This window comes from Peromyscus leucopus, chromosome 19 (genome assembly GCF_004664715.2).
Source record: "Peromyscus leucopus breed LL Stock chromosome 19, UCI_PerLeu_2.1, whole genome shotgun sequence".
Lineage (NCBI taxonomy): Eukaryota > Metazoa > Chordata > Mammalia > Rodentia > Cricetidae > Peromyscus > Peromyscus leucopus.
In genome coordinates, this window is record NC_051079.1 from 50,283,527 (window position 1) to 50,293,571 (window position 10,045).

General features: G+C 46.9%; 1 protein-coding gene across 1 annotated transcript in view; it reads left to right on the forward strand.

Moving 5' to 3' along the window:
- Positions 1–9,810, forward strand: part of Apcdd1 (APC down-regulated 1) — a 31,683-nt gene extending 21,873 nt beyond the window's left edge. Inside the window, exons 4-5 of the mRNA XM_028860010.2 lie at positions 5,455–5,776; positions 7,829–9,810. Of these exons, the coding sequence (XP_028715843.1) occupies positions 5,455–5,776; positions 7,829–8,274 (768 nt within the window). The 3' untranslated portion in view covers positions 8,275–9,810. The remainder of the gene's footprint in view (positions 1–5,454; positions 5,777–7,828) is intronic.
- Positions 9,811–10,045: the final 235 nt, after the last annotated feature.

The window sequence follows — 10,045 nt, forward strand, 5'->3', positions numbered from 1 at the left end:
GTTATTTTCTCTCTGCACCTTGGTTACCTCAGCCGGGAAAATGTGCCGATGTTCTCACTGGGAGGGTGGAAAGCTTCAGAAGAGGATGTGCTCGAAGGCTTCAGAATTCCGTGTCCTTCTGCACAGGCTGCGGTTCTTGAACCTGCTGCCCAGCAGCAGTGTGCAGACGAGACCGCTCCCTGCTCCCTGCCCTCTGCCAGCAACGCAGTGTACTTGGGAACTGCAAGGTCAATTTCCATTTTTAACACCAGTTCTTCTTTTCAGAGAACACTTGTGTGGGGCTTATTTCTAGCTCCAACCCTCTTGAGTTAAGTCTACACCCTAGCCCTAATGCAGAGCACGGAACCAGAGTCAATTACATGCCAGACAAGTACTCTGCCTCTCCACAGCACCCTAGGTCCCTAGATTAAAGTTTTTGTTTTGTTTTGTTTTGTTTTTTTTTATAGTGAGTATAAAGTATAGCAGCAAGGAAACACCTCCTGGCTCCTCTGATTTGAACTTTGAAATCATGTGTATACAGAAACCCTGACTTTAAATAGCTCTTTCCAACATGGAGGGAAATGGAGCCATACACAGCCAAGTTGGAGAGCCGAGGAAAGGATATTTCTCAAGGGTAAAGCAAATGCTATTCAGTGGTGCAAATCAACTTTCATTGGAAAAAAAATCTCCATATGTAGTTCTCATCCGCTCATCTTTAAAGGTTCTCTCATTAAACCACCCTAGAAAAGGAGCTATAAGCAATCCAACGTGCAGGCTTTGCTTGCTCCATGCTTTGGTGAAATTATTGTAATAGGTCCCTGTAATTTTTATTCATGCCAAAGAGTATAAGAATGTAAGAAAACAATTTTTAAAACTTAATCCACAAACAGAAGTATCTCCTTACACAGCCATGACTAAAACTGTCACCTTGTTGACCTCATCCATGGAGGCCAAAAACACTGCCTCTGCTTAGGACATCTTTGGTTGCTTAATGGTAACTGCAGAATGGCTTCAGAAAGGATAGGGGTGGGCAAAACAGACTTTCCTCTAAAGAATTCTTAGAAATAACGGGTATGCTCTTTATCGAATCGTTAAGGAAGTATAAATTTAAACCACAATAGGATACCAAGTTGCCCATGGGGACAGCTGTTACCAAAGCGGGTAAAAGTGGAAAATAAATGCTGGCAAGGATGTGGGGGAATTGGAGCTCTTATAGTTTGCTGATAGAAATGTCAAATGGTGCAACTATTGTGGAATACAGGCTTGTTCCTCAAAAAAGTAAACACTGAATTACTGTATGATGTAGCTGTTTCACATCCGGGCATATACTCAAAAAGATTGAAAGAGAAATACAAATCCATAGTCCTTCAACCATGTTCATGGCAGGGAAAAGGTAGGATGCAGTCTAAGTGTCTATGAGCAAAGTAACTGATAAGCAAAATGTGTCTCTGCATGGAATGATTAGGCCTTAAAAGGAAGGGCTTTCTGAAACATGCTACAACATGGGTGAACCTAGAATACATTTTCTAGTGACATTGGCCAGTCACAAAATGGCAAATACTGTATGAGTCTCCTTATAGGGGGTCCTTAGTCATATTCCAAGACAGAAAGTGGAAGGGTGGTTGCCAGGGGCTAGGAAAGGGAGGGGTGGAAGGTCATTTCAGTTAGGGAAGATGAGAAAGTTCTAGAGATAGACAGTAGTGATGGCCACCTAACCATGTGACTATACTTAATGCCACAGAACTGTGCACTTAATATTTACTAAGACAATCAGTTCTGTAACCTTTTAAAAAAAAAAACACACACAGTAAAACAAAAACAACCAGTGTAAGAATTTGTAATACTAGTGCTTACGAGCCAGGTTCCTTTTGGTCACTGTACATAAACCCAGATCCCATAGCCTCCTGGTTCAAACAAGCCCAGCCTGCTTTTTTCTATAGGGACACCATTTTTATCTAGGGACACAATTCATCTGAAGGGACCACAGGCCAGTGGAATCATCTTGGAGCCCGGATCTTCTTAAAAAAGTGTTCCTCGTGGACATCCAACCTACCACTCATGGTACCATGGTGGGGTAGCCTGGGTGACAACTTTGCCCTTGCCTTGCCCAGCCTTTTCCTGCTGAATTAAACAACATTGATCTTCAATGTTTTCCTATCAGCATCGTGCTTTCCCTGAACCAGTACTGGTGCTGAAGGGGAAATCTTGTCTTTTCGGGGATTGAGACTTAACTTCCTAGAATGGGGCGCAGTTTATAGCACTGGAGCAGAGAGCGATCTGTGATCGAGCTGGCTAAGTGAGCTCCAGAAGCACAAGTACGCAGAGAAACCCTGTCTCGAAAAACCAAAAAAAAAAAAAAAAAAAAAAAGAAACTCTAGAATGCAGAAGGAAGATGCATGTGGATGTTCCTAAATTCTAGTAGATGTAGAAATTCAAGTTATGGAGAGTGGGATGGAGAAGAAGTGGAGGTTGGGATGGATGAAAGTAAGTGATTTGGCCCACAGAGCCTTGCAGGACCTTGTGGGAAGCAGGAGCAGTAGGCAGCAAGCATCTTTGCTGTGGAGATGCCAGCAAGGAGGGGACCCAGCTCTGTGTGGACCACTGGAGACCCTGTGGGTCCATATTTCTGACCCTGACTGAACATCAGCTTCTGGTGCCTCTTCTTTCTGGAATGTGGCAGGCCACCTGCTGGTGCTTTAGACTTTCATGCTTGGACAGGGCCTCCGTGTCATTGTGAATCGGCTTCATGCTGATTGTGGTAATTATTCTAGCATACTCTGCTCTGTGCAGGAGCCCCGGAGTATGCCTAGCTATAGACGCCAAGTAAACATTCCATTCTGGCCTTTAAATGTCAGAGCAACCCATTTAGGGTGAAAGCTGTGGAACCTTCACCTCCTGGCAGCTTACTGAGAGGACATTGCGTGTGAGAGCTCAGGACGTGAGTTCTCCTTTACTTCAGTTTATACTTTCCTCCCTATCGTGACCCCAAAGGACGGTGACACATGTGGGTAGACAGGCCATTGTCTTGGTCTCCTCAAGTGGGTGCACTGAGTGGGAACCACCTTGCTCTACCATTGCTCACCTGCAGCAGTTAGGCAAGCGTGTATGCAATAGGCACCACAGTGTAAGTGAGGACGTTGAAGCAGAGAAAAATGAATCACTTGTCATGGCCACCAGCTGTGAGGCAGGCAGTGGGGCTAGCTTAGGCCTTCAGGATCTGGCCAGAGCCACTCTTGTCTGCTCTACATCAGCACTGGTTCTGATGGGCCGTGTTCCTGTTATCTCCCTGTGGTCTGCTGATCATAGGCTGGACACAATTTATATTCTCCCGCATGCCCAAAAGTGCTCTGCAGGAAACCCCAGGCCAGCAAATGCACCTGGACCCTTCCTTCCCCTTAACTCCCCACCCCTACTTATCTCACCATCTACAAGCCGCATATCACTTCTATAAGTTGTCACTAAGCTCATCTAATGGATGAAGAGGGTCAAGTGAGTACAGGGTTCCCCCTTAATGGGGGTGTGGAAGAAGCAGGGGGAATGTACCTCCCCTCCCATCCTCACCACAGTCTTCCAGAAAGGCAAGCTTGTCACCATTGCCCAAGTCACAGGTATGAGGACAAGCCTACCTTGGTGAAGGAGGTGGATTGTGACTTGCTAAGAACAAGTGTTTCCCTGCCCTGGGAGGGGTGAAGGTGTGATTGTGAGCCTGGATACATATGGACTGGGAGTGTGGGGCTGCATGTCCCAGTGAGCTATGCCTCCCTGATCAGAGGGCAGAGATCCAACGCTGTGGTCCATGCTATGTTCACCCCTTGGGCCTTGTTCCAGCTTTGAGGAGAGCAGAAACATGGAGAAGACCCCTGGGTTAGAGTTGTCCTGTTGGTTGGAGTAGATGGCAGGCTCATGGTGTTGTGCCCAGGACCCATTCTCCAGGCAGAGATTTGGGTTGCCAGCTCTGAAGGCAAGCAGGGTTATCAGAGCCAATGTCTATGACATGGGCACCAACCAAAATACTCCCCAGGGCATGCCTCTTGGAAGTGAGAGCACAGCTTTACTGTGGACCCTAAGCTGCAGAAAGTTGGAAAAGCAAGCTTTTCAAGAGCTAAGAAGCTCTAACCCTGGGCTCCAGGAACACATGGACAGCTTGCACACATGTCCCAGAGGCCTCCCCACTCCATTCTGTCTGCTTCCTCTACCTCCTGTGTTCACTGTATCAGAGGAACCCAGCAATTCCTCTCATCTATAGTCATAGCCTTGTTTTCCTTAGTGTTTTTTGCAGTTCCTTCCTTTAAAAATTTAATTGTGGGGCTGGAGAGATGTCTCAGTGGTTAAGAGCACTGACTGCTCTTCCAGAGGTCCTGAGTTCAATTCCCAGCAAACACATGGTGGCTCACAACCATCTATAATAGGATCTGGTGCCCTCTTCTGGCATGCCAGAATACATGTAGAGCACTCATACATAAAATATAAATAAATACATTAAAAAATTATTTTAAAATGTAATTGTGCTGAAATGTACTCATAAATCTGTGTCATGGGTATGCATTTTAAGGGTACAGTTAAGTAGCACAAGTTACATTCATAACATTGAATAGCCTTCACCACTGTTCATATTCAGAACTCTTCACCTTATAAAACTGAAGTTCTGCCCATTATACCTAGACTCTCCATCTCTACATCCCTTCTTGTCCTTCAAAGTCACCCTCCCACCTCCTGTCTCTGGATTTCACTACTCCATGTCTCTCAAGTGAATGGAATTAATGTGTATGTCTGCATGACTGGCATATTTCACTTAGCACAGTGTCCTCAAGGTTCGTTGTGCTGTGGCCTGTGCCGGGCATCCTCCCTATTAAAGCTGAGATCTCTGCCCAAGTATATGCAGACCATAGTGTGCTTCACCATACCCTTGTGGCTGTGCAGTTGTATTGCTTTCCTTGTGGCTACTGTGGGCCAGAGCCCTTGCTTTGAATTCTTTTGGATGTGTATTGAGGAGGCAAAATCTGGATCATACAACAATTCTATGTTAAAGCTTTTGAGGAACCAAACCACTCTTGTCAATGAAGACTGTTACCATTTTATGTTCCTGAAAACAGGACCACAGTATTGGGATTTCCCCACATCCTCACCCACACATATCCTCTGGATCTATGGAATGTGAGGCATTACCATCCTTTCCAAAACTGAGCGCCAGCCCATGGTCTGAAACTCAAACAGGATTCTAAAGAGTCCATGCCATAGCTGTTATTAAGGCAGGCTGTCCTATTACAGCTGGACTGGTGTGAATATACATTCTGGCACACCCCGTGCTCCACTGTCTGGGCACCAGAGCCCGGCTTCATTTGTTTTGGGGGTTAAGTGATGGTGCCCTGAGTGCCCAGTCCTAACCGTGTTGAACCCCCATTTTTCAGGGATGCACATGCAGACTGAGCTCATGGGAAGACTAAAGTCTGTCATGTCTTTGTTTCTTTGCTTCAGAACCACAACCATGCCTGCATAGCCTGTCGGATCATTTACCGCTCCGACGAACACCACCCTCCCATCCTGCCCCCTAAGGCTGACCTGACCATTGGCCTGCATGGGGAATGGGTGAGCCAGCGCTGTGAGGTGCGCCCCGAAGTCCTCTTCCTCACCCGCCACTTCATCTTCCATGACAACAACAACACCTGGGAAGGGCATTACTACCACTACTCGGACCCCGTCTGCAAACACCCCACATTCACCATCTATGCCCGAGGCCGCTACAGCCGCGGCGTGCTCTCCTCGAGGGTCATGGGTGGCACAGAGTTTGTGTTCAAAGGTAAGTCTGCCGCCTCTTCTTCTCACAGCACAGCTCAAGGGCAGCTCTGGGACATTTCTGTTAGGGCAGAACCTCAGAGGAAGGGTATCTTTGCTGCTTGAGATGCTTGGGATGAGGTTAGAGCCAGGGCTGCCTTAAAGCATCCTTGGAAACATCATCTGAGCTCCTTTCTGCTCAGAGCAGGCTAGACCCAGGCATCCACATGACACTTAGGTACCCTGTTGTTGTTTGTTGTTGCTCTTTTGGGGGGGCCCGCCACCCAGCTCCCAAATAAATCACACAGAGCATTATCATTACTTATAAATGCCTGGCTTTAGCTTGGCTTGTTTCTTGCCAGCTTTTCTTCACTTTAAATTAACCCGTTTGTCTTTTGTCTCTGGTCTTTTCCCTTTCTCTATTTTTGTATACCTTTCCTTCTTACTCTGTTGCTGGTTGTGTAGCTGGTGGCTGGCCCCTGATGTCCTCCTCCTTCTCTGGTTACTTCTTTCTCCTCTTCCAGATTTCTCCTTCTATATATTCTCTCTGTCTGCTAGCCTCACCTGCCTATTCTTTCTCCTGCCTCACTATTGCCATTCAGCTCTTTATTAGACCATCAGGTGTTTTAGACACACACAATGACACAGCTTCACAGCATTAAACAAATGCAACATAAACAAAAGTAACACACCTTAAAATAATATTCTACCACAGGACCCAAACCATCACATGGGCCACTGTAATGTGACAGTTAAGAATGTGACTGCAGTGAAACCTGACAGCCTCTCTGGTAGCATCAGGCTTGTGTGCCTGGTACTTTTCCTGAATGAGGAATACAGAGCTGATATAGTTACTTCTTGATGCTCAGAGTTGTTACTTCCAACCTGAGCTGAGGCTGCACACAAGAGCTTGTCCCAGGCTTGAAGGTGAGAGCCTCATGGGGGAAAAGTCCATGCTGTGCATTGCTCACCCAGACAAGGAAGCCAGGGGTCAGGAGGCACCTGCACCTACCACAAGGGAGGTCTGGCTGCTTTAGTTTTACGTTTGAGTGTCTGTAAGGTGGTGCCAACCCTGTCATATCAAATAATGAGCATAGCTGGGTCATTGGGTGACCACCCCAGGGTAGCACTGGGGTCCAGTTAGTGTGAGGTGTCTGTGTGGCCTCAAAGGATTCCCTGAGCATGGCTACCCTCCTTTGAATGAGGAACTTTGCTCTTGTGCACTGACCTTGTAAACTTAACCAAGAAAAATCTGTCTGCTCACCCCAAATCCCACTTGGTTATATGCAAAGTGTAGTCCCATAGGAGGGCCCCAAGGGTCCACAAAGGCTGGAGCTTGTATTTATTTCTTCATATTTTTCTTATTTGTAGCCTAACTGCATTGAGATGCCCAGCTGATGGGCCCACATTAATCTGTGAAAATGCTAATTCAGACACATGTTTGAGGTGAAACCTTTTGGATACCTCAGGACCTTTCCATAAAAATAAAATTCGAGTTTTGTTGAATATTTTTTGGGGAGTCATTTGTCCCAAAGAGCACGATTGTAGGAATGCTGGGATAGTTTTATTTCACACTCGTGGGTGGGATCAGCTGCAAACTGGGCTAACCAAATGTCACCCGGGTTTTCTGACCACACCTACAGTATACCGCCATCCCCTTGTATTCATGGGGGATTAATTCCTGGACTCCCTGAAGATACCCAAATCCGAAGTTACTCTAGTCCCTTGTGTAAAATGAGGACACTTGCACAAAACCTATACACACACTCCCTGTTTTTTACACCATTTCTAGATTACTTTGGATACCTAATGTAGTACCATTAGGCTGTGTAGTTCAGTGGTGACTGCAGGGTGCATGATACTATGAACTGGCTGCCTCTATTCCCCATGACCATTCAGATCAGCGTGTGAAACTTCCTACCCAAGCCTGCTCTTGTGATTACTGTGGTTAGTGGGCGTGCTACTAATCGTGTTTTGAAATGAAAGCTTTGTTGAGACAGTGCCCCCAGCATTTGCTGGAAGCATCTGCCTCCCAAGTTGTCTCCCTAAGAGTCATGGATATCTCTCTTTTCCACAGTGAATCACATGAAGGTCACTCCCATGGATGCAGCCACAGCCTCCCTCCTCAATGTCTTCAGCGGAAACGAGTGTGGGGCTGAGGGCTCCTGGCAAGTGGGTATCCAACAGGACGTGACACACACCAATGGCTGTGTGGCTCTGGGCATCAAACTACCTCACACAGAATATGAGATCTTCAAAATGGAGCAAGATGCCCGCGGCCGCTACCTGCTGTTCAATGGCCAGAGGCCCAGTGATGGCTCCAGCCCAGACAGGCCTGAGAAGAGGGCAACATCCTACCAGATGCCCTTGGTTCAATGTGCCTCTTCCTCACCGAGAGCTGAAGACTTGGAAGACAGTCGAGCCCATCTGTTTGGCAGGGCAGCAGGGAGGACAGCTGGGCCCCTGCTGCTTACTGCCTTTGCCTGCCTTTGGACTCTACCACATTGGAGCATCCTCCGATAGGAGATAATTTCTAAACCAAGACTCTTTACCGTTTATGACTGTTCTTCACACAGAGAAAGGACGTGGATTCTTTCGATGCACTTGAATGCCTGAGATCTGCCATTGCCTTACCCCTGTTCCCTCTTCCAGCCTCCGGCTCATGGGCAGTGGGTTTGAAGTTTCAGCTCTGAATTTCTTCCCGCCTGATCCCGGCCCCGAGAACTTCATAGCAGTGATTGCACTTTAAGTCTGCAGAGCGTTGGAGCTAGTGTGTTTAGGAGGGGCAGCAAGGGTGGTCGCTAGCTTCTTACCTCTGTCCCCCCACTTTTGTATGTATCTCTGAGCTGAGCTTTAAAGAGAAAAAAATGTCAAGCTACAGCTTTCTCTGCCATGGCTTCTCTTATTTCTCCGAACCCCCTTCCATACTCCAAGTTTTCTACACTGGAATCCAGTGAAGAGTTGGCTTGGGGCTGCCGTCAAGACCCTGTGTATCAATACAGAAAAGATATGGGTATTGGTGTGTACATAAGAGAAGATGCAAGGTTCAGCCAAATCATTGCTCCAGCCTTAATGCCGATCAACACTTCCGGAAAAGTTGAGTAGAGAGGTGTCTGCAAAGCTTCAAAGTAATTTAAATTGTGTTTACTGGCACTAATGTCCACTTGTTGAGCAAAGAGATGTGCCATGTGCTTGGTGTGGTGACTCCGATTACAGCCTGCTGCTTAACCCTCGGAGTAGACTGGTCCAGTTGGGAAAATCAGAAAAGCCTGCCTGTTCCAGGCAATCAGGGCCAGCAGTGCAAAAGGCAGCTGTGATGTGGTCAGTGCCACAGGAGAGAGCAGCAAGTCTGTGGCAGTTTTCTCCAGGTGGGGCACCGGTGTCCTGGCTCACACTGTGGTTGGGATGGGGAGAAGAACCCCACCTCCCCGCTGCCATCTTCATACATACGGAGACAGAGCTTTCCAGCGCTCCAGTGGCTTACGGAGGAAAGAGGACTGAGTGGGACTCATCCACACCGGGGACCCACTCCGCTAGATGCTATCTCTGTACAACATGGAGTCTTTATGAGCGGTCACTCTGTTGTTAGACATCCTGGCTTGATTCGGCGTCCTCTCTGCATTTACTTGGTTCTGTCACAGCTCTGAGTTCCAGAACCATCTTATTCAGTGGTGACTGCTTCACAGTCATCAGGAAGGAGGAGGGGGCAGCTGCCCATCCCTTCCTGTTATTGCCACTGGTGCTATTAACACCAAGTGCTATTGCTCGCGGAGACCCATGCGGGCAAGTGGTGAGACACAGAAAGCCTAGATGTAACTGAAAGCAGCCATGGAGACCACCACGATCCAGGAGAAGAGTTGGTCATGTATTTTTAAGAATTCACTTTATGAAGCTGTCGCATTCAGTGTGGTGTTAAGTTATAAGGATGGCATGGAGTACCAGAGTGCTTTATATTTAGATTATATTTTAAGTCATGGTGCATACTTGAGGGGTTTTATCCAAAATGAAAATACTAACTTAATGTCTACTAAGGTTAATAAACAAAGAATTTGGAAGTAATCCCACGAAGTACGTCTTCTTTGTCGATTTAATTCATACTGATATGTCTTCAAAGTGAAAACCTATACTGACTCTCAGACGCACTTCACAGGTTGACCCGGAGTTGGGTTCACAGCCACTGGGTTCATTGTCTCCCTTCTAGACTCAACTATTTCTACTTTTTTTAATAGTGTGCTACATACACCACCCCAAATGCATAGATATGAACACATACACAGTGTGCACATGATGAGTC